Consider the following 21,819-nt stretch of genomic DNA (forward strand, 5'->3'; position numbering starts at 1 on the left):
TGGTCACCACTGTATGAGTATGAATACATCTATCTAAGAAGCAATATCTGCATATATTACATTCTCATATCTTTTAAACTCTTAAAATTGATATATAGGACAACAGTGTTTCTAACTAATATTCCATATATTATAAATACTCTTTCTTTCTTAACCTTAAGTTGCACTTACTGCAAACTAACATTGAAAGTTTGACTTAAAACTGAACTGGCCTTCAAATTCCATCTCCTTTAGTCTAGATTCAGGGGTTATTTCTTAATTACTGAATAGCTGATGCACAGACATCTGATATGATTTCCAAGATTAAAAAAAGATTACTTTGTAATCATTTTGTTGAATAAACTCTTTCAATATATAACTAAAATACATTTTACTTAAATATAATTTTTCTCAAAATGTTATTTATGATGACAGTGTCTTAGGTTAATGTAGTTTGTAAGCATTCAAAATATACTTTTAAAATATGATTGAGCCACAAAACATATTACTCTATTATGGTGCTGAGAGAAGCCTCCCCTTTTATGAAGGGTTGTCTGCAAAAATGTAAATCAATGCATGGGGACAATGGCTTAAATAGAATTTTAAAGATATGTGGCTATTGAGGATAGTTGATGACTATTCAATTTAATGACTTATATTTTTATTTATATTTACATTAACCATGAAAAATCAGTTTATAAGTTTATGTTTTAAATTTTACTTTCCTATGACTTGGACATTTAAAGTTTAAAAGTTTGCATTTAAATGTGACTTTTTACATGTATACATTTTCTGCACAAAAAATGCACCTTATGTTCCAGTTTGATTAAATGCTAGCCCCTTAAGATGAGGTATTAACAACACAACTAATAATAAGATTGGTGGGTTTTGAAAATGTCCCCTTTAGACTCTTTTTCATTTGTTTTTAAACCTTTTGACTTTCATCTGCAAGTGAAAAAATGTACCTTCTTTATATCACTCTGTTGTCATTTTTGTTTACTTGGGTTTTTTCTGATTTTTCAGTAGGAACAGGCACTCTGTGGCCTATGCAGCTCAGAAACCCTGGTTATTGAATGCTACAGTAGAGGAAAATATTACTTTTGGGAGTCCTTTCAATAAACAAAGGTGATTATGAATTCATCATCAATACTAATCAAAACACAAAAAAACTAATTCTTTTTAATTAATGTGACTAGCTTTTCAAATGATTGATCAAATAGATTTCTTCATTTCCCTGATTTCCCCTTCCTATGCCTGTTTCCATGACATACCACCAAGATAAAGGGGTTGTACACATGAGAAATAGGCTTCAATGGAAAGTCTAAGTCTGTCATCGTATGTATATGAATATGGAATGAATAAACACATATACACACATAATTGTACATGTGTATGTGTGTATATTCATTCCATATTGTGGAGGGATGTAGGGAGACAGAAAAGTAAGAGGAATTTGAAGGGAATAGAGTAACTTGATGGAGGAGAAGTAGCATCATGGGACTGAGGGAAAGGATTCCAGGCACTAGTAGCAGCCAAAGCATACCATATCTCAACAGTTGATCAGGCACCACCTATCCAATGGTGAGAAGGTATGCCCACACTAGTTTAGCTATCACTTTGTGGTGTGTTTGTTGTTCTGAGATCCTATCTCCTCCGATATTCTTATGTTACCAGTTGTCTTCTTTAGCACGAGAGGAGTGTAAAAGAGAGTACTTGATCTGAATAATCATGTAGAAGATGGAGGATGGGCATTCTAGGAAGTTGTAATAATCTAACAAGATATGGTCAGAGCATGGTATGCTCCTGACTTTCCTATTCCTATTTCTATTCTATCATTCTCCCAGTCATCTAAGCTAAAAACTTTGTAGTCATCCATGATTCCTTCTTTCCTTTTCTCTCTCACATTTACATCAGACTGAAATAGATAGATAATTTGTATAAAGGGAATATAATTTGGAAAGTTAGTTGGAAGCCAAATTGTGGATGACCTTGAATGTCAGCCTAATGACTTTATACTTTAACCCATAAGCAATGGTGTATCTCTTCAGGTTTTAATCATGGCAGTTTTTTCAGAAAAATCAGTCTAATGACAAGATGTAAAATGAAGTGGAATTGGGAGGAGAATACTGGGGACATGGGGACAAGAGATGATAATGAGTTTAGGCTAGTATGATGACAATGGGAACAGAAAATAAGTCATAGGTACAAGAAATTTTTTTTTTGCCCTAAGCTTTTCTTTTTTTTTTAATAAAAATTAATTTTATTAATTTATTTTGATTTATCAATAATCACTTCCATATGCTTTTGAGTTTAAAATTTTTCTCCCCCTTCTTCCCCACCACCTTCTCCAAGACGGCGCACTATCTGATATAGGCTATACATTGACATTCCTGTTAAACATATTTTCACATTAGTGGTATTGTAAGTAAAAATTAAAACCAATAGGAGGGACCATCAGAAAGAGGAAACAAAACTCAACAGAAGAGAAAAAAATAGCAATTCAACTTTCATAGTTCTTTCTTTGGATGTGGATAACATTTTCCATCATGAGGCCTTAGATCCTTGTATTGCTGGGAAGGGTTAAGTTTATCAATAAGAAATGTTTTAAAGGAAGACATGATAAGATACTGTGGAGTCAAGGCTAACTTCAAAATTTCAAAACTGATGAGAAAAAAGAAAGTCAGGAAGAAGAGATAGTTTGAAAGAATGGGTTTTGAACATGGCAAATTTAGACATATCCAAATAAATGGAAACAGTGGGCTTTGAGACTGGAAGTCAGGAGAGTGCATAGGACTGAACATTCTGATTTTTGAATCATCCACATGGAGGTGATAGTCAAGAAGGAAGGAAAAATAATTTACTAAGAGCCTAGAACATGACAGGCATTGTGCTAAGTGCTGTACAAATATTATATTATTTGAGCTTCATAACCCCCATTATCCACATTTTACAGTTGAAGAAATTGAGGCAGAAGAAAGTTAATTACTTGCCCAAAATCACACAAGCTATTAAATGTCTGAGGCTGGATTTGAAATCAGGTCTTCCTGACTCCAGTCTCAACACTATACACTATGCTTCCTGGCTGCCTCTAATGAGGCCATGAAAGCTGGTGAGCTCTTCAAGAGAAAAAGTATAGAGAAAAAAGAACCTAATGATTTGCTATGTCACCTGGCCACAAATTTAAAGTTTTCTGTGTTTCACTTAGTATATAGACAGGTCTTAAAAAGAATGAAACTTGCACTAACATTTATAAATCACCTACAACAATGTGATTGTCTTTGCCCAAGATTAATAGGACTGCAGCTTACAGCCTACCAAGATTCCAGAGCTTAGTTACCAAGCTTTAGAACCCAGGACTAAAGTTAATCTTTTCTCTGAAGGTACAAAGCTGTCACTGATGCCTGCTCTCTTCAGCCAGATATTGATTTGTTGCCATTTGGTGACCAAACTGAAATTGGAGAAAGGGTAAGTTAAGAGTTATACAATCCATGTCAATTTATGATTTTATATATGTGTATATATAATGTTTAAGTGTATATTAAATATAATATATAAATATGGTTATCTAAATAAACGATTTTTATATATGCATATATAATGTTTAAGTACATATTAAATATAATATATAAATATGGTTTTTTAAATAAAAGACAATATGGAGAAAAGCCTCTGACTTTTCTCATTAATTCCCCACGAAGTATAATAAGAGCTTAGAAGCTAAGCAGTATGTATTTCACTAGTGCTAGAAACAGGACTGCAAATGGCCTCTAAGGCTGTACACCTGTGGGCTTTGGAAATAATGGCCCTTCATAGTCACTAGACTGAGAAAACTTCCAATCCCTCAATTACCATAAATACTTAAGGAAATTACCTGAGTCCTCTTCTCTTACATACCACCTTCCACCCCCACAAAAATGTAATTCTGTTTTAGGAAGGCTCTCTGGTATGAGACTATTGAAATGATTTTGAGAGTCTGAATAAGGGTTCCCAGGATGAATCAAGGCAAGTAGGGAGACATGAACCTATAGGAAAGATTGGTCTCCATTATTGTAGAATTGTAATTATGTCTGCAAATATATTGGGATAGAGGGATTAAGGAGTGTCCTTGGTGGGAACACCAGCCAGCAGTTTTCAGAGTAAGATTAAGTATTCCTTAAATATCTACAAACAATAGTACCCATCCCATCTAATCATTGAATTAAATGTAGACTGCTTATAACAGCCCCTCACAAACACAATTTGGCAGGAAACTGATGTTCAATATTTGATACAATTCAAAAAGTGTTTATTAAGTGATAACTGTTTTTCTTAATAGTACTCTAGGCACTCTGAGAGTTATAAAACAAGTATGAACTGTGACATCATGTTGACCAAAATGGGGTTTTTTTAGTGTTTTGCTAATTGTGCATAATTTGTGCATCAAGATTGTTGCCTATAACTTTTTACTCTGCAGTTCTCTATATCTCTCCAGCCTGAAACTTCTGGCTATTTGAAAACTAAGAGACTATGTTGCCAAGCAGAGGACTTTTCCTAAGACCGTAACTCATAGCATAAATCTAAAGTAAAGAATTAATTAGCAGTTTTAGGGAAAAGAAATATAATAATAAAAAACATATAACAATCATTTTTATTATTATGTTTCTTTTTATGAATAATACTAATCATTTATTTGTTATTATTAAATAGCCACATATCTATAGAACAAAATTTCTATTCACTGGTAAATATAAAACTTGTCTTGAGTTAATTGAAATTTTAGTCAGCAGAATTATTGTCTTATGAATGTACCATCAATGTCAATTAAAGGTAGATAAGTGGTAAAATGGATAGAGCTCTAGGCCTGGAGGAAGGAATACCCAAATTCAAATTTGACTTCAGATACTTGTAAGCTGTGTGACTCTGGACAAGTTGCTTAGCCTCTGTTTGCCTCAGTTTCCTCAACTATAAAATGAGGAAAATAACAGCATCTCCTTTGTAAGATTGTGTGAAGATTAAATGGAATTATTCCAGTGCCTGGCATGTAGTAGGCACTATATAAATACTTATTCTTTCCCCCTTCTCTTCCCCATAGGAATGATTTAAACTTACAGTATTGGAAATTGCTAAATTTCCAATATTAAGAAAGACGGTTTTATTTAAAATAGTTTTGACTTTTATGGCTTGTCATACTCAAATTATTTTGTTTGCTCAAATGACTTATATTTATAATCTATTATATTAGGGGATTAACTTAAGTGGAGGCCAAAGACAAAGAATCTGCGTAGCCCGAGCTCTCTATCAAAACACTAACGTTGTCTTCTTGGTAAGAATATTTCTTTTGTTTTTAAATTTAATTTTTTCCATCTTAAAGAAGTAAACATTTAGAGACTAAGAGGAATCTTCATTTACCAAAGAAAACATGGATTAAATTTATTGGTTTATAGAACACAGGATTAGGTCAGGTAGAGAGAACACAGAAGGGTAACAGATGACCGACCCTAGTGCTGAACACCAGCCACACAACATTATGAGACAAGTGCTAAGTGGCTAAGTTTTCCTCCCACAAAACTGAGTAGTCCAGTGAATTACAAGTGGTTTGCTGGACTAGAATTATACATGTGCAAGGACTTAAATACTACAATTAAATTTCAAATGCTACAATTTCAATTCATCAAATATTTTAAAAACATTGATTCATTAAGGTCTTCTTGATTTCAGCATTCTACCCACTGGATCACCCAGTTACCCCTCCGCTTTATAGAAATGCTGACAGTTTTCAGGATTTAATAACATTTCTTCCTGCCTTACCAATGCTATTAATGGTTTCAGTTGTTTTCTTTGCTAGTCATCTGGGGTCTTTTACGTAAACCATTATATCATTTGCAAATAGATATTGTCCTCTCTTTGCTAATGTGGTTGCCTTTAACTTTTTTTACTTGTCATACTTGTTATTGTTGGCACTTCTAGAACTATGTCACTTAAATGAGATAAGGAGATCTTCTCAGTTTGGCCCTGCATTTATTGGGAAAGCTTCTAAAATTATTCCATTGCAAATATTGATGATTTCGGTTTTAGATACATTCTTTTTATCATATTAAAAATGGCATATCTTAGAAAAGCCAAAAGTTCCTATGATATCCATGAGAATATCTTCAGTCTCACTAAGAAAATGCAGTACTTTAAAAAATCGTTGATGTTTTATTAATAAGATTTTTCTTCTTTGCTTGCTTGTTTATTTGTTTTTTAAATGGATGTCTTAGAACCAGCAGTTTTCTGGATAATTTATGCTACAAAGAGGTAAATTGTCAGGGAACCACCTTTCATTTAGGCCATTTTAATTTAAAATAATTTTAAAGCTAATCTAAAATTAAGAAAAACCTATTCCAAAAAGCAGTGTTTTACAAAATTTTAAACTGAGGTAATGCAATTATTTGTGCCAAGGGAAGGATTTTTCATCAGTCAATTATTAGTTTGAGACTAAACATAAGTTTTAGGGGCAAGAAAAAGTAGGTATACTTAACTAAGTCAATCTAAAAGGGTACTAAGTTGGGATACATTGGGGTACTTTAAAGTAGGTTTATGGAATAAAACAATTGAAATTTTTCTGCCATTACAATTCAAGCATTTTTAATGGACCTTCTATGCCTATCTCTCCTTTCTGATGTATGTGTGTGTGTGTAGGGGGGTATAGCATAAGTGAATACTATATTTTATCAGACCCTGCTTTTACATTATGTGATTTTGGTTGCTTTGCTTCTAAGAAGATTGCTTAGTCTAATGGTTTCCCAAAGTTGAGCCATCATTGTATTCTTGGTATAACTTCATCTTTGTCATAATAAATAATTTTTGTGGGGGCAGCTAGGTGGCACGGTGGATAGAGCACCGGCCCTGGATCAGGAGGACCTGTGTTCAAATCCAGCATCAGACACATAACACTTACTAGCTGTGTGACACTGGGCAAGTTACTTAACCCCAATTGCCTTGCCAAAAAGAAAAATAATTTTTGGATATATTACTATAGTCTTTTTGCTAGGATTTTATTTAACATTTCTCCACCAATATTAGAAGCATAGTTGCCTCACAGAAGGAGTTCAGTAAAATATATGTTTTCCTCAATTATTAGTAATAATTCTTATAACAGATACTGATTCTTCTTAAATGTTTGACTGAATTAATTTATAACTCTATCTGAATATACAAAAATGGCCTTTTGGATGGTAGTTTCTTGATGGCAATATCGCTTTCTGAGACTGGTCAGCAAACACTTATTAAATACCTTATTTTGTGCAAGTCGTATGATGTCATTGATCAAATTCATTGTTTTAAAATATCAGATATTATTTTTTATCAGTAGTACCATTTTGGTCTATGTGATAATACAGCCAATAAAAAAACCCAGGAACACATATCTATTTAAATTGATACAGGACCACTAATAAGAATTCTTAGTCATGTGGTCAACAAATATACCAAATAGTTCATATCTCTTGACAAACATATGGGAGACTTTGTCAAATGCTTTGACAGTTCCATGATCCACAAACATAATAAATGGATCAAATGTGAAAAGGAAGTATTTTCACTGACTTGTTCTTAGTCAACCCATAGTGGTTCTTAATTTGTAAATTCTTTCAAGTCAAGCTACTTTAATATTTATTTCTAGTGTTCTCTTTTTATGATGCCAAGCTGAGGTGGTCACTTTCTTCAAAGGTTCCTTCCTTTGTTCATCAAAATTGTATCCAGTGGGGCAGCTAGGTGGCAAATGGAAAGAGCACCAGCCCTGGAGTCAAGAGGACCTGAGTTCAAATCCAGCCTCAGACCAAACACTTGACACTTACTAACTGTGTGACCCTGGGCAAGTCACTTAACTCCAATTGCCTAAAAAGAAAAAGACAAAATTGTATCCAGAGTCCAATTTCACATTATATTTTTTGACAAATGAAATTGTCAGTAAATTAAATCCAATATTTATCTAATGTTCCACTTTTAGTAGAGCTCCCCCCATATCCTACCATATGATTATTATAGCTTGCCTTCTGAAAGTTTTATGTTCTTTGTTAAGAAATATTATTTACTCTCTCTCTGGCTAGGTAGTCTATAATGCTCCTCCAAAAATACCACTGTTACATATCTCTTTTTTAAAAAATCCTACTCTAAATATATATATTCTTTATTATGATTCTACTCTTTGGTTCATTAATTTCCAAACAAATACATCTTGTGATTCTAGATCTCAGTCGTTTTCTTTTTTTATTAATTTATTTTGATTTATCAACAATCACTTCCATAAGCTTTTGAGTTTTAAATTTTTCTCCCCCTCCCTCCCCAAGAGAGCACACAATCTGATATAGGCTATACATATATATTCCTATTAAACATATTTTAACATTAGTGATGTTGTAAGGAAGGATTAGAACCAATAGGAGGAACCAACAGAGAGAGGAAACTAAAGAAAACAGAAGAAAAAAATAGCAAATAGTATGCTTCGATCTGCATTCAAACTCCATAGTTCTTTCTTTGGATATGGATAGCATTTTCCATCATGAGACCTTTGAAGATATCTTAGATCCTTGCATTGCTGAGAAGGGCTAAGTCTATCAACGTTAGTCATCACACAATGGTGGCTATTATTGTGTACAACGTTCTCCTGGTTCTGCTCATTTCACTCAGCCTCAGTCCATACAAGTCTTTCCAGTTTTTTCCTAAAGTCTGCCTGCTCATCATTTCTTATAACACAATAGTATTTCATTACATTCATATACCAGAACTTGTTCAGCCATTCCCCAATTGATGGGCATCTCCTCAGTTTCCAATTCTTTCCCACCACAAAAAGAGCTGCTATGAATATTTTTGTACATGTGGGTCCTTTTCCCACTTGTTTGGTCTCTTTGAGATATAGCCCTAAAAATGCTATTGCTGGGTCAAAGGGTATACACATTTTTATAGTTCTTTGGGTATAGTTCGAAATTGCTTTCCAAAATGTTTGGATCATTTCATAACTCCACCAACAATGCATTAGTTTTCCAATTTTCCCACATCTTCTCCAACATTGACCATTTTCCTGTTTTGTCATGTTGGCCAATCTGATAGGTGTGATGTGGTACCTCAGAGTTGTTTTGATTTGCATTTCTCTAATCAATAGTGATTTAGAGCATTTTTTCATATGACTGTAAATGGCTTTAATTTCTTCATCTGAGAACTGCCTGTTCATATCCTTTGACCATTTATCAATTGGGGAATGACTTGTATTCTTATAAATTTGACTTACTTCTCTATGTATTTTAGAAATGAAGCCCTTATCAGAGATAATGGTTGTAAAAATTCTTTCCCAATTTTCTACTTTCCTTCTAATCTTGGTTGCATTGGCTTTGTTTGTGCAAAAACTTTTCAATTTAATGTAATCAAAGTTATCCATTTTGCATTTCATAATGTTCACTGTCTCCTGTTTGGTCATGAATTCTTCTGTTCTCCATAATCTGACAGGTAAACTGTTTCTTGTTCTTCCAGTTTGCTTATAGTATCAGCCTTTATATCTAAACCATGAACCCATTTTGACTTTATTTTGGTATATCATGTAAGATTTTAGTCTATGCCTGGTTTCTGCCCTACTATAGTGAGTTCTTATCCCAGAAGCTGGGGTCTTTGGGTTTATCAAACAGTAGATTACAATAGTCATTGACTACCGTGTCTTACATACCTAACCTATTCCACTGATCCACCATTCTATTTCTTAGCCAGTACTAAGTAGTTTTGATGATTGCTGCTTTATAATACAATTTAAGATCTGGAATGGCTAGGCCACCTTCCCCTGCATTTCTTTTCTTTAGTTCTAGATCTCAGTTTTTACAAACACCTAGACTGAGTTCAATCTTTAAGATTTCTCAATAATAACAGAGCAGTGACTGTCCTCCCTCAGAGGCATTCCTTGGAAACATAAAAAAATGTGGCTCATGTCCCTTTAAGGGCCCTGCTTCCTTCTCTTCTCCTTTTACCTCAACAAGTAGTAAAGATCATAAAATAGTTGAAAACTGGTCAGATTTTTAATAACAGGAATTAATCAGTTAAATAATAGAAATAATTCATCTTTTCCAATGTGTTTCCTTCCCTGAGGTTTCAGAATTCTTCCTCCTAAGCAACAGTCCTGCCATAATTTCAGGTAGTCAGTCACTACATGTTTATTAAATATTTCAAAATTAAATGTTATCAAATTAAATTTATCATATGTCATGCACTATGCTAGGTTCTTGGAACACAAAGAAATGTGGAAGATAGTCCTTGTTCTCAAGGAGCCCACAGCCTGATAGGGGAGAAAATAAGCAAACAACAGGGTATAAACAACATACATTCAGGATGTGGGCTTTGGTAAGGGATGATATATCCTTGTATTAACTGCCTCCTTTCTTGTGGGTCTGTTTGTGTGCCTTCTGTTTGCTACACTTACTGCACCCTCTACTCTTATCATCCACAGCCTCCACCACCCCCGGTGATGCCTCCATCTGTAGTCTTTCTCATAGTAGCATGGTCACTTTAGTAGTCTGACTCCTACTCCAGCAATCATGCAAACTAGATAGAATTAGATAAACTTTGCTCAAAGCCCCAGTATTTGGGTACAAGGATCAAAGAATAGTCTCAAGATCATGAGACAAACATATCTATGGCCTTAGAGCTTCTAGAAGAAATATATTGTCTTAGACTCTGAAGGGCAGCTAAGTGACAAGGTAGATAGAGCAGCAGGCCTGGGGTCAGCAAAACCCGAGTTCAAATCTTGCCTCAGACATTAGCTGTCTGACCCTGGACCCTTGCAAAATACCAAGTAGCAAACTACTCCAGTATCTTTGCCAAGAAAACCCCAAAAGGGGTCATGAATAGTTGGACACAACTCAAAAATGGTTGAATAACAAGAAAGCCCCTTAAGAAGTTTAATTCCTCTTGTTAATTCAAGGTAACATTATGCAGTGGAAGGAACATGAGCTCTGCAGTAAGAACATCTGGGTTTGAATGTTGTTTCTGCTGCTTAATATCTGTATTAAGGATATCACTTCCCCTCAGTGGAGCTCAGTTTTCTCATAATGAGAGGGCTGCACTATGATAGTTTTAAGAAACCTTACAACCATAAATCTTTGGTGCTAAATTTCCATTTAGCCTAGCAAATGTCATCCACACACTTGTATGTTAAAAGTTACAGTCCCAATAAGGTAACGTTAAATCTGCCAAAAAAGAAGTTACAGTCCCTGTTATACAAAAACGCACCTTTGTGTAATCACAGTTCATTTACATATGGTGATGATCCTCACCATTTCTATTAGTTTTTTTAAATAATAAACTCTAATTGGCACATTACAGTAATATAATACTGTAGTATGTCAAATGTATCATGCCTATTAAAATGTAATCATCAACCAAATAAAAAGGCCCAACGAAATAGACTTGTTCCAGTAAGACTTGAAATATCATTACACCTTTTGTTTTGCCATAAAACCTTTGCATGTTGCTGTGCAAATTACTGCCACCTTTTACTTGTCAAGAGGGAGAGAAAAAGAGAGAGAAGAGATAAAGCAGCACATAGGATCATGGAGCTAGACTTAGAATCAGAAGTGTGCTGGTAAATGTTTTACAACAGGCTCACCAAAAAAAAAGTACACACTACAGACTTTTAAATTTTAATCTAATTACTAACATTCTCTCCATTTTTTCAAGTCTTGACAGTCAATAAAACAATAAATCTAGCCCTGATTCATAGCATGTGCCAAATTTCAAGGTATAAATGTTCACACTAAAAATTTAGCAGTTGGTTCTCATGAGTGAGGACGAGCCAACTCCAGCACACTGGAAGGGATCTTAGAGATCATCTAGTCCACAAAATGAGTCCACCCCCATTTTATAGATGAGAAAACAAATGCCCATGGAGGTGAAGTTACTTGCCCAAGGTCACACAGATATCAGAGGCAATATTTGAACCAAGGTCCGGAATCCACTCCACCAAGCTGTTACCATCATACCTTTGTAGACAATCCAGGAAAAACTAGATTATGAAAACTCAGCTAAAATCCACTTTATATTGCTTATTTACACGTTCAGAATTTACCAGAAAATTAGGAGTACTCTGGGAATTCTTTAGCCTCTGTTACAAAAGGAAATATTTTCTTCTGCTCTACTGGAGCCAGAAATAAGTCCTAAAGACATCTGGATTATAACCGTGGTGGCTTCCTGAATTACCCAAAGCCAGAATTTTCTTAGAGACTCAGTCTGAATAAATGCAGCTGCCCAGATAAACTAGAAGCCTCTTTGACTAAATTGACCACTTAATAGTGAGAGTATTCTAAAATATGAATTATTTTTACTGCATCTAAGCCTTAAAATATGTATTTTTATACTTTTTAGGCTTTCACAATAATTAATTTTTCACATTTTTATCACTGAGTAATTCTAATATCTCATAATAACTTTGCTATTACTTCAGATTTTACATGTTGGTGATATTTCTGTTAATGAAATTACAAATAACCAGAATTTTTTCTGTTTTTGCGTGTACACTTTTTACTTTTTCTATAAAACAGCTTGCTTTCATGGCATATTTATCTATTAGGGATTTATTTTTTTAAAAGTATCTGAGATATATTCTGAGGTCAGTATAGCATTAACAAGATAACAGATGCAATGCACTAAGCACATTTAGACACAGGATGTTACCTGAATGGGAGATCTGAACTTGGCACTTTCTCTCAATTTTGCAAGAATGACTTTGAATAAACTATTGTTAACTAACTATTGTTAGAAGGGGTGGGATATCTTCACAGTAAATCAATGAGTCAGATAGCATTTATTTAGAGCTTTCTTTCTGCCAGTCCTTGCACTAAGCAGTGGGGATACAAAGAAAAGCAAAAAACCATAATTCCTCCCTTTAAGGAGCTCACATTTTTCCATTTAACATGCAAGCAACTATATACATACCTGATATATACAGGATAATTGGACAGTCATCTCAGAGGGAAAGCACCGGAGTGTGAGGAACACCCAGAATGATTTCCTACAGAAGGGGTTGAGATTAGTAGAGACGAGTAGAGAGAGCATTAGAGACAGCCAGTGAAAAGGCATGGAATGAGAAGATGGGGTGTCATGTGAGAAGAAAAATAAGGCCAATGTTACTGGGTCATAGAGTAGGGGGAAGAAGTAAAGTACAAAAGGACCAGAAATGTAAGAAAGGTCCAGTTTGTAAAGGGCTTTGAAAGTCCAAAAGGATTTTTGTCTTTGATCCTGTAGGCAGCAGGGAGCCATATGTGTTTATTTAGTAGGAATATGATGTGGTCAGATCTTTGTCCTAGGAAAGTCATTCTAGCAGCTGAGTGGAAGATGATCTGGAATGGAGAGAGACTTGTGGAAGGGAGACCAATCATAAGGTTATTCACTAAAGTTATAAAAGGTTTAGTAAATAATAGCAACCATATAACTTGTTGAATTTTTTAAATAAGAAAATTAAGCAGTTACAAATAGTTGTTGCTATGGTCTTTCAAAAAAAATATGGCATTACTGGTTTTTTGTATTATCTTAAATACATGACAGCTATCTAAATACAAGAGTGTGATAAACATTTATGCAATGAACTATATTTTACAGAAATTCAGTACTATTTCTCCATGAGTACATATCATTTTTCTATAGAGTACTCTTTTGAGGGCATAAAACTCTACTTTTCCAATATCATTAATTTTAATCCTACTGTACTTCCTTATTTCCAACTGAGTGATCTTCTTTATGCCTTTTAAAATTATCAGTTATTTATTTGCATAGAGTTATTACTGTGGGTCTGAAATTATTATTAAGTGTTTCAATGAAATGTTAAATAACTGCTACCTTCAGATATAATGGCTGAAATTTTCCTCATGTAAAGATCATTTGTTATTTAATTAGGAGTTTCATAGTAAATGAGAATATAAGATTGTAATACTTTTCTTAGTTCTGCTGTTAACATAGTATATTACTTTAGGGATGTTTATTTATAAGTGAGAAGGATTTTGCTTTGGCAGCAGGAATGGCAACAGCTTTCACCAGCTTGCTCCTCCCCCTCCATTGTTTTTAGGATTTTCTGGAAGCTTATTGGAACTTCAGGGCCATTTACATGACTGGCTGCTGGTTACCAAGGGCCATTACTGGATTTAAATACAAAGTTAAAATAGTTGCATGTGTTTATGCGTCCCACATCCCAACTCAGTGGAAAATGTTAAATGCAGGTGAGAGCAGGCTGTCACCTGAAGTATCCTGAGGCATGGAAGAAGTAAATAGAAATTGATTGCCCCAACTCTACTCTAAGAGTTGAAGACCTTCTTTGCTTTAAGACATTCTCTTCCCTTTCCATTCCCTTCCCTCCATTCATACAGCCATCACTCTTACTATTTTTTTTAGCTATATACTATTTCAAAAACCTCCTAATTGGTTTCCATGTATCATCTTCCTCCCTCCAATCCATCTTCCACTTGGATGCTAAAGGGACATTGCTAAAACACGTTTGACCACACCATTATTTTATTCAATAAACTCAATGTCTCCCTGTTATTCTAGTATTAAATACAGACTTCTGTGCCTGGTTTAAAGCCCTTTACAATCTGGCTCTAACTTACCTTTCCAGTGTTAATATATTTTATTCCCATTAACACAATCTTTGTGCCAGCTAAACAAGCCATCTTATAATTTCTCACAGATAAAGTTGTATCTCTTAAATCTGTACCTCTGCAAAGGTCATTGTCATGCCTGGAATACATTTCCCCCTCTTAGAATCTCTTGTTTTCTTTAAAGCTCATCTACATTTTTGAGATAGCTACCATGTTTCACAGCTCTACCACTCTTTCATAGGGTGTTTAACTGCCAATGCTTCTGCCACAACCTTAGAGAATAGGGCAAGTAGACAGCCTGAATGCTACATTTTTCATGTAAAGATAATGATAGGAATAAGAGAAGATGAGAAGATGTGGACGAATTGCAATTTGCCTATGGAGTGAGTGCTAGATTGATGAAAGCATGGATTGATTATAATATAAAAATATTAAATATGGCTCCCTTTCTCAGTCTCTCAGAAATGTGGATGATTATAACATTACTTATCACTTGTTAAAATAAATCATATCCTACCAGGTGAAACACATATTTGGGTGAAGGTGTTAATTGGTGCTTCATGTAGAACCTAAAACATGCATTATTGTTTCTAATCTGTACCTAGAGGGTAATATCTTCACTTCAAAAAATCTTTAACCAGTATTTGTCTAGATAATTTGAGCTGGTTTTACCCCTGATTTGGCTACACTCTCCTCCCTTCCCAAACTTGAACCTTTGGTGAATCAGTTTCAATCTACACTATCCTCTAACCTTGAATTCCTTAACTCTTATCCTGTCTTTGCTTATGCCTTGCCAACCCCCAGCCCTGAATTACGTTCACATTCCAAATTTTGTGATCCTACTTTTGTACTAATAAATGAACTGGAGGACATCATATAACAGTATGGACTGGATCAATTTCAACTTTATCTAATGAGACCATTTGCCCTGAGGTGCTGCTTTTCTTCTCATCTCACAATGCTTTGATTTGATTCATGACGTTTTTTTTTATTCTAGACTCTTTTGGAGAGGTGACCTTTCTCACCAGGTCACTGCCTTTATATCTAACCTTGATTCCTTTGCAGTCTGGCTTCCAACGTCATTACTCAACTGGAGCTGCTGCTTCCTAAGTTGCCAGCAGTCTTTTAATCACCAAGTCTGGTGGTCTTTTTTCTGCCCTCATCCTCCTTGACCTTTGCTACATTTGACACTGTTCACTCCTTCTCTTTGGATGCCCTTCTCTCTCTGAGTTCTTGTGATACTGTTCTCTTCTGACATTCTTCCTCTCTATATGAATATTCTTGACTCATTTCCTACATTATCATTCACATACCTATTACCTTCAGTGTGTTTGTACCCTAAAATTCTGCCTTGGGCCTGCTTCTCTTTGTTCTTGATATCTTTTTACAGTGACCTCATCAGTCCTCATGGATACTCACACATGTACGTACAGACACACGTATACCTACATATATACATACATACATACATACATACATACACACATATACACTTTGTCACATGCATGTCTAATCCATTGTGTCCAAAACAAAACTCATTATCTGCCCCCTACAACCCCCCTCCTTTAATAAACTTGCCAATTGCTACCAGTTGCCATGTTAGTTCATGGCCTCATTACTTATTTCCTGAATCATTACAGTGGCTTCCTAATGGGACTTTATACTTCAAGTCTTTTTCCATTACACTCCATCTTCACACAGCTGTCAAAGTGATTTTCCTTAAGAATAAATCTTGTGTCATTTTGCTATTCTATAAACTCTAAAAGCTCCCTTATTGCCCCTAAGATCAAATATAAACCCCTCTAGCTTTTAAAGTTCTTTATAACCTAACTTTTCAGCTTTATTACATATTATTTCCCTTCTATAATCTATGGTCCAACCAAACTGGCTTTTTCTCTGCTCCTCACTCACAGCATTCCTCTTGTGCCTTTGCACTAGCCATCCTCCATGGTTGGAATATACTTCCTTCTTATTCCCATTCCTTTGAATTTCTTACTTTCCTTAAGACTCAGCTCAAATGCCATCTTTTATGAGATGCTTTTCTTAATCCCCTCCACATCTGCTACTAGTGTCTTTAATAATAACTTGAATAATAACTAACTTGTATTTAAATCCCTTGCATTTATTTTGGGGGGAGGGGGGAAAGGGAATAAATATTTATTAAACATCTACTGTGTGCCAGACACTGTACTAAGCACTTTACAAATATTATCTCATTTGATTATGACAACACTGTGAGGTAGGTTCCCATTGTACAGTTGAGGAAGTAATTTGCCCAGGGTCATATGGCTAGTAAGAGTCTGGGGGACAAATTTGAACTTAAGTCTTACTGACTCCAAGCCCAATAGTCCAGATAAGAAATTTTGAACTAGGTTATTTGTTATATAAGAGAAGAGAGGAGACAGATATAAGAGGTGTAATTATAAAAATTGACAAGGCTTTCTTGGATATGGGTATTGAAAGGGAAAAAATAAAGTGACCCTCAGGATTTGAATCTCACTGATTTGAAGGATTGTGCCAAGGATTGTTTTGACCTTAATAGAATTATTGTCTTGCTAAGAGATACATTTTGGGAAAATATGAGGAATTCTGCTTTGGATATGTTGAGTTTGAAATACCTATATCTACCTATATGCAGTTGGAGATAGCCAGTAGGCAGATGATAATACAGGATTGTAACTTAAATAAGACAATAAGGCTAGGTACGTAGATTGTGCAGTATCCTGCATAAAAATGATAACTGAACCCCTGAGAACTTATAAACTCACCAAAGAGTAGAACAGAGAGAGACAGACATTTTGAGTACTTATTTAATGGGCTGGAGAAGAATGATGGTTCAGGAAAAGAGATAAACATGGAGCAATCAGATAAGCAGTAGAGAACCAAGAGAGAGAAGTGTCAAAAAATCCATGAGGGCAGGAAAGACTGGTCAGGGAGAAGGACTGATCAATAGTGTCAAAGGCATCAGAGGGTGCAAGCAGAGGGAAAAGTCATTTGATTTAGTATTTAAGGCAGCATTTTTCATCTTGAAAATCAAAATTTCAGTTGAGTAGTAAGATCAGAATTAATAATGCAGGAGAATGAGAAATGGGAGAGAACTGAGGGAATGGAGGAAATATGTGTAGAAGAACCTTTCTGAATATTTAACTAAGAAAAGTTATAGAGATTTAGGACAACATAAATGGCAAAGCCAAGTGAAATTTATTTAAAGAGGGAGACTCTCGCATGTTTGCAGGCAGTAGGAAGGATTAAGTGAGAAAGGAGAAAGTAAAAATGAGAGAAAGAAATGGAATAATCAAGGAAGACTTTGGAAGATGTATGAATGGATGGGATCAGGAGCTGGATTGGAGGCATTGGCCTTGATAAGGAAGGAGAACGGGCAGGTTTCTTCATCGGAGTAGACCAAAGGAGAAGAGAATAAAGCCTAACAACAAAGGATTGTAAGGTTTTAAGTTAACAAGTACCAGTTATGAGATAGAGTATAATTTACAAATAATTTGGGAAATAAAATTATGCCAATAATTTTGGCTAAAATTTTCGAGAAGAAACAAATTTCTAAATACAACTTTTCTTCCTCTTCTCTCTCCCAACTCTATTTGATTTATTTAGGATGACCCATTCTCTGCACTGGATATTCATTTGAGTGATCATTTGATGCAGGAAGGGATTTTGAAATTTCTCCAAGAGGACAAGAGGACACTTGTTCTTGTAACCCACAAATTACAGTACCTGACACATGCTGACTGGGTAAGAGCTAGGAAGAGACCTTTCGTAATTGATTTTTTTCTGTATACCACCTAACACAATTAATGACTTGAAAATGTTTTAGTGATTTTAAAGATAAAGATAATTAAGTTTTGCTATTTAAGTTGTGAATATAATTTATATGATCCATTTCCTTTAGATCATAGCCATGAAGGATGGTAATGTGCTAAGGGAAGGAACTTTGAAGGATATTCAAAACAAAGATGTTGAGCTTTATGAACACTGGAAAACACTTATGAATCGCCAAGACCAAGAATTAGAAAAGGTAACTGTAGATAGTCCTGAAATATCCAAGTGTACTAGATGACATATTGTCTATCCTTGAAACTCTCTAAGAACATCACCAATTCACAATTTCAAACCAAAATATGGTACATACTTATTTCAGTAATCAAGATAATTGTATGATTAAACACATAGAATTCTAATGATATTACTGTAGAAATGACCAAATACCAGTAAACAATATACAGTTATATGTATATGCAATATACATATATATGTAATTTGAATTTAAGCCTCAGATATTGTATGTGTGATCTGGCTTATGACTTCAGATAAACCATTTGACTCAAGCTTTTTCACTTCTCTTTCTTCTCTTTTCTCATCTGCACAACGAGAACTTATTTAGACCCCATGACATTTCTTAGGCAAAGAATCACAGACAAGAGTCAAAATGACATTGAAAGAAAGAAATGGAGGTGGACCAAGGAAATACTTGTAGAGTATTCAATTATAAGTTGACTGAAGGCATAGAAAAGCTAGAGATCAGAGTAAACTAAAGAGGGAAAAAAAAGCAATGTTTGCATGGCCCAAACTAGAGAATTTGTGAGCTGAAATTGTGCTTCTGGTGATATCTAGCTCTGATAAGTTATCCAAGTTCCTAAAAGAAATTGCTGAAGAACTAAAATATGATAATTAAAAAACAGAAGAAATAAACATACCACAACAAGAAGAAGCAGCATGAAAGAATATGTATGTGTATGTATGTTTGTATATATGTATATTTTAAGCTTGTGTGTTTTCTATTGATTCCTACAAGGACCCCAAGGTCCTCATAGAGGGGGAAAAGATATATTTCAAATATATAAAGAGACTAGAACAAATTAGAACTGTTCAAATGATTATTTCATATCAAATTAAGATTCAGAGGAATAGTCAGCAAGTGCCTGCTTAGGGATTATGCTGTGGGAACCTTGATTATATACTTACTGGGGGTGACTCCAAGAGACATTTTTATGGGATTTAGATGCCAGGGACAAAAGAGTATGATGTAAGCTTTAGGAGCGGGGCAATTTATGGTTTATTTTGGAAGAAATATCTGGGAAAAAAATGAGAATTGCTGGCCAGATTTTATAGAAATAGCATTACACAGGCCAGGAATAATGTCAATTTAAATGTATTTAGATACGATGGAAAGACATTTACCTACGTACATGTGGATCTAGGGAGAGAATGAAATATAGGCTGATACATACTTAAATTCTTAAGATATGAAAACCATGGTCATGACAGTGTATTAGGTATAGAACAATAAATCTTTTTTTAAAAAAACTATAATTTTTGTATTACTTGCTTCATGGCAAGAAGCAACAATTACACAGTATTGGAGCAAAGTGGATTGGATGGCAAAGAACACAAGGCAGGAGAGAAATGAAATTGATCTATTGCAAGGCCTTATAGGTTAAGGACTCACAGATGTACAAGTAGAAAAGAGTTTATTGAAAAGTTAAAAATGTGAATAAGAAGGGAACTGGAAGAGTTAGAAGGGAGAGAATAGGAAGGGACAGAAAGGATTAGAGATTTTTGAGCCTGATTTATAAAGCATCATTCAAGAACAGTTCTAATCTGAATGCTATGAACCCATATCTTTAAAAAGTTAGTAGGAGTAATAGCATGGATGATATATTCTAACAATATTTGTTCACATTTTCATAACAATTTGTATTTGCTAGGCTCAGCAATTTAAAACAATAAACACAATTTTCTTAAGCTTTACCATGTGCTTATGAGGTAGATTTTTTTAAATGGATGGGAAATGGTTGGTCAATCAATCAACATATTTATTAAGTTCCTATTATGTTCTAGGCACCATGCTTATCAATAGGGATTCAAAGACAAACGTAAAATAGCCCCTGCCCTCTCTCAGGGAGGACAATATAGTGATGTTTAAATACATGGAAAAACACAAGATAATAGGAAGACAAAAAGGCAGGTAGGGGGCCTGTAAGAAAGGCTTAATGTAAATCAGGGATTCATAAATCAGGATGATTCATCAATCAGTGATTGCCTTAGAGAACAGTATTCCAGTGGAGCAGTAGTCTTGGTCCCTTTCTTCCTTTCCAATTTCCATATACCTTGTTCCTTTCCACATATTCTGAGATCCAATGACACTGGCCTCCTAGCTGTCCCTTGTACTGGACACTGAGTGTTTTCACTGGCTGCCCCCCCCATGCCTGGAACTCTGTCCCTCTTCATCTACTGGTTTTCCTAGATTCCTGGAAATCTGGAGATAAAGTTAGAAATTGTATATACAAGATAAAGTCCCGTGTTCTGCAAGAAACCTTTTCTAGGCCTCCTTAATCTTAGTGCCTTCTTTCTGAGACTTCCTCTAATTTATTATCTATTTATATATCTATCCTGCGTATATATAGTTGTTTGCATGTTGTCTTCCCATTAGATTATGAGCTTGTTGGCAAAAGGGACTGTTTTGTTTTGTTTTGTTTTTTGGGGGTTTTTTTGGTCTTTCTTTGTATCCCCAGAGCTTAGCATAGTGCCTGGAACATAGGCATGATGGATGGTTGAGTCTGAATATCTAGGTTTGAATCTTGTTTCTTCTATTTCCTATCTCTGTTGACTGTGATCCAGTCACTTAACCTCTCTGGGCTCAGTCTCTTTCTTTGTAAAATTATGGTGTCTTTTAGCTCTAAGGCTTAATATCCTCAAATCATTTTCAATGTTAATCGTAGGATATGGAGGCTGACCAAACAACCTTGGAAAGAAAAACTCTCAGAAGAGCTATGTACTCAAGAGAAGCCAAAGCACAAATGGAAGATGAAGATGAAGGTAGACAATTTCTTAGAATATCTTTTATAAATATGACATGAATAGAGAGTGTGGATTTCGGACTTTTGTCTTTGACCATTAAGATATGAGTATGCCTCAGGTAAAGATGGGCAAGGAAGAAGTGCTTGGGATATTTTAGAGAAAAAAAATGGGTCTAGTGGAAATTATTGTAAGAAATAATAAAATATGAAGAACAGAATGTGAAACAATTAACAAACATTTATTGGTCACTCACATGATGCCTTTCATTCCAGTAAACAGGGGAATAGCTGTTGTAAAGAAGAGTTAGTACTATGGAAATGAAGCAAGAGTAGGATAGAGAAATTTGAAAATTCTTCAATAATGACCTGATCATGTCACTAATAAGTTGTTGATTATTATGGCAATATAGTTAAAAGATGCTAGTGACAGTTAATCCCTTTCA

General features: G+C 34.8%; 1 protein-coding gene and 1 long non-coding RNA gene across 2 annotated transcripts in view; one reads left to right on the plus strand and one right to left on the minus strand.

Annotated features, from left to right (window-relative positions):
- Positions 1 to 21,819, plus strand: part of ABCC9 (ATP binding cassette subfamily C member 9) — a 195,648-nt gene that overhangs the window by 109,204 nt on the left and 64,625 nt on the right. The window contains 6 exon segments of the mRNA XM_020994153.2: positions 1,003 to 1,104; positions 3,360 to 3,444; positions 5,201 to 5,281; positions 18,174 to 18,311; positions 18,469 to 18,594; positions 21,299 to 21,395. Of these exon segments, the coding sequence (XP_020849812.2) occupies positions 1,003 to 1,104; positions 3,360 to 3,444; positions 5,201 to 5,281; positions 18,174 to 18,311; positions 18,469 to 18,594; positions 21,299 to 21,395 (629 nt within the window).
- Positions 1 to 21,819, minus strand: part of LOC110213740 (uncharacterized) — a 135,213-nt gene that overhangs the window by 79,754 nt on the left and 33,640 nt on the right. The gene's annotated exons all lie outside the window — the stretch shown is intronic.

Source organism: Phascolarctos cinereus, unplaced genomic scaffold, assembly GCF_003287225.1.
Source record: "Phascolarctos cinereus isolate Bilbo 61053 unplaced genomic scaffold, phaCin_HiC Scaffold_1;HRSCAF=81, whole genome shotgun sequence".
Taxonomy (NCBI): Eukaryota; Metazoa; Chordata; class Mammalia; order Diprotodontia; family Phascolarctidae; genus Phascolarctos; species Phascolarctos cinereus.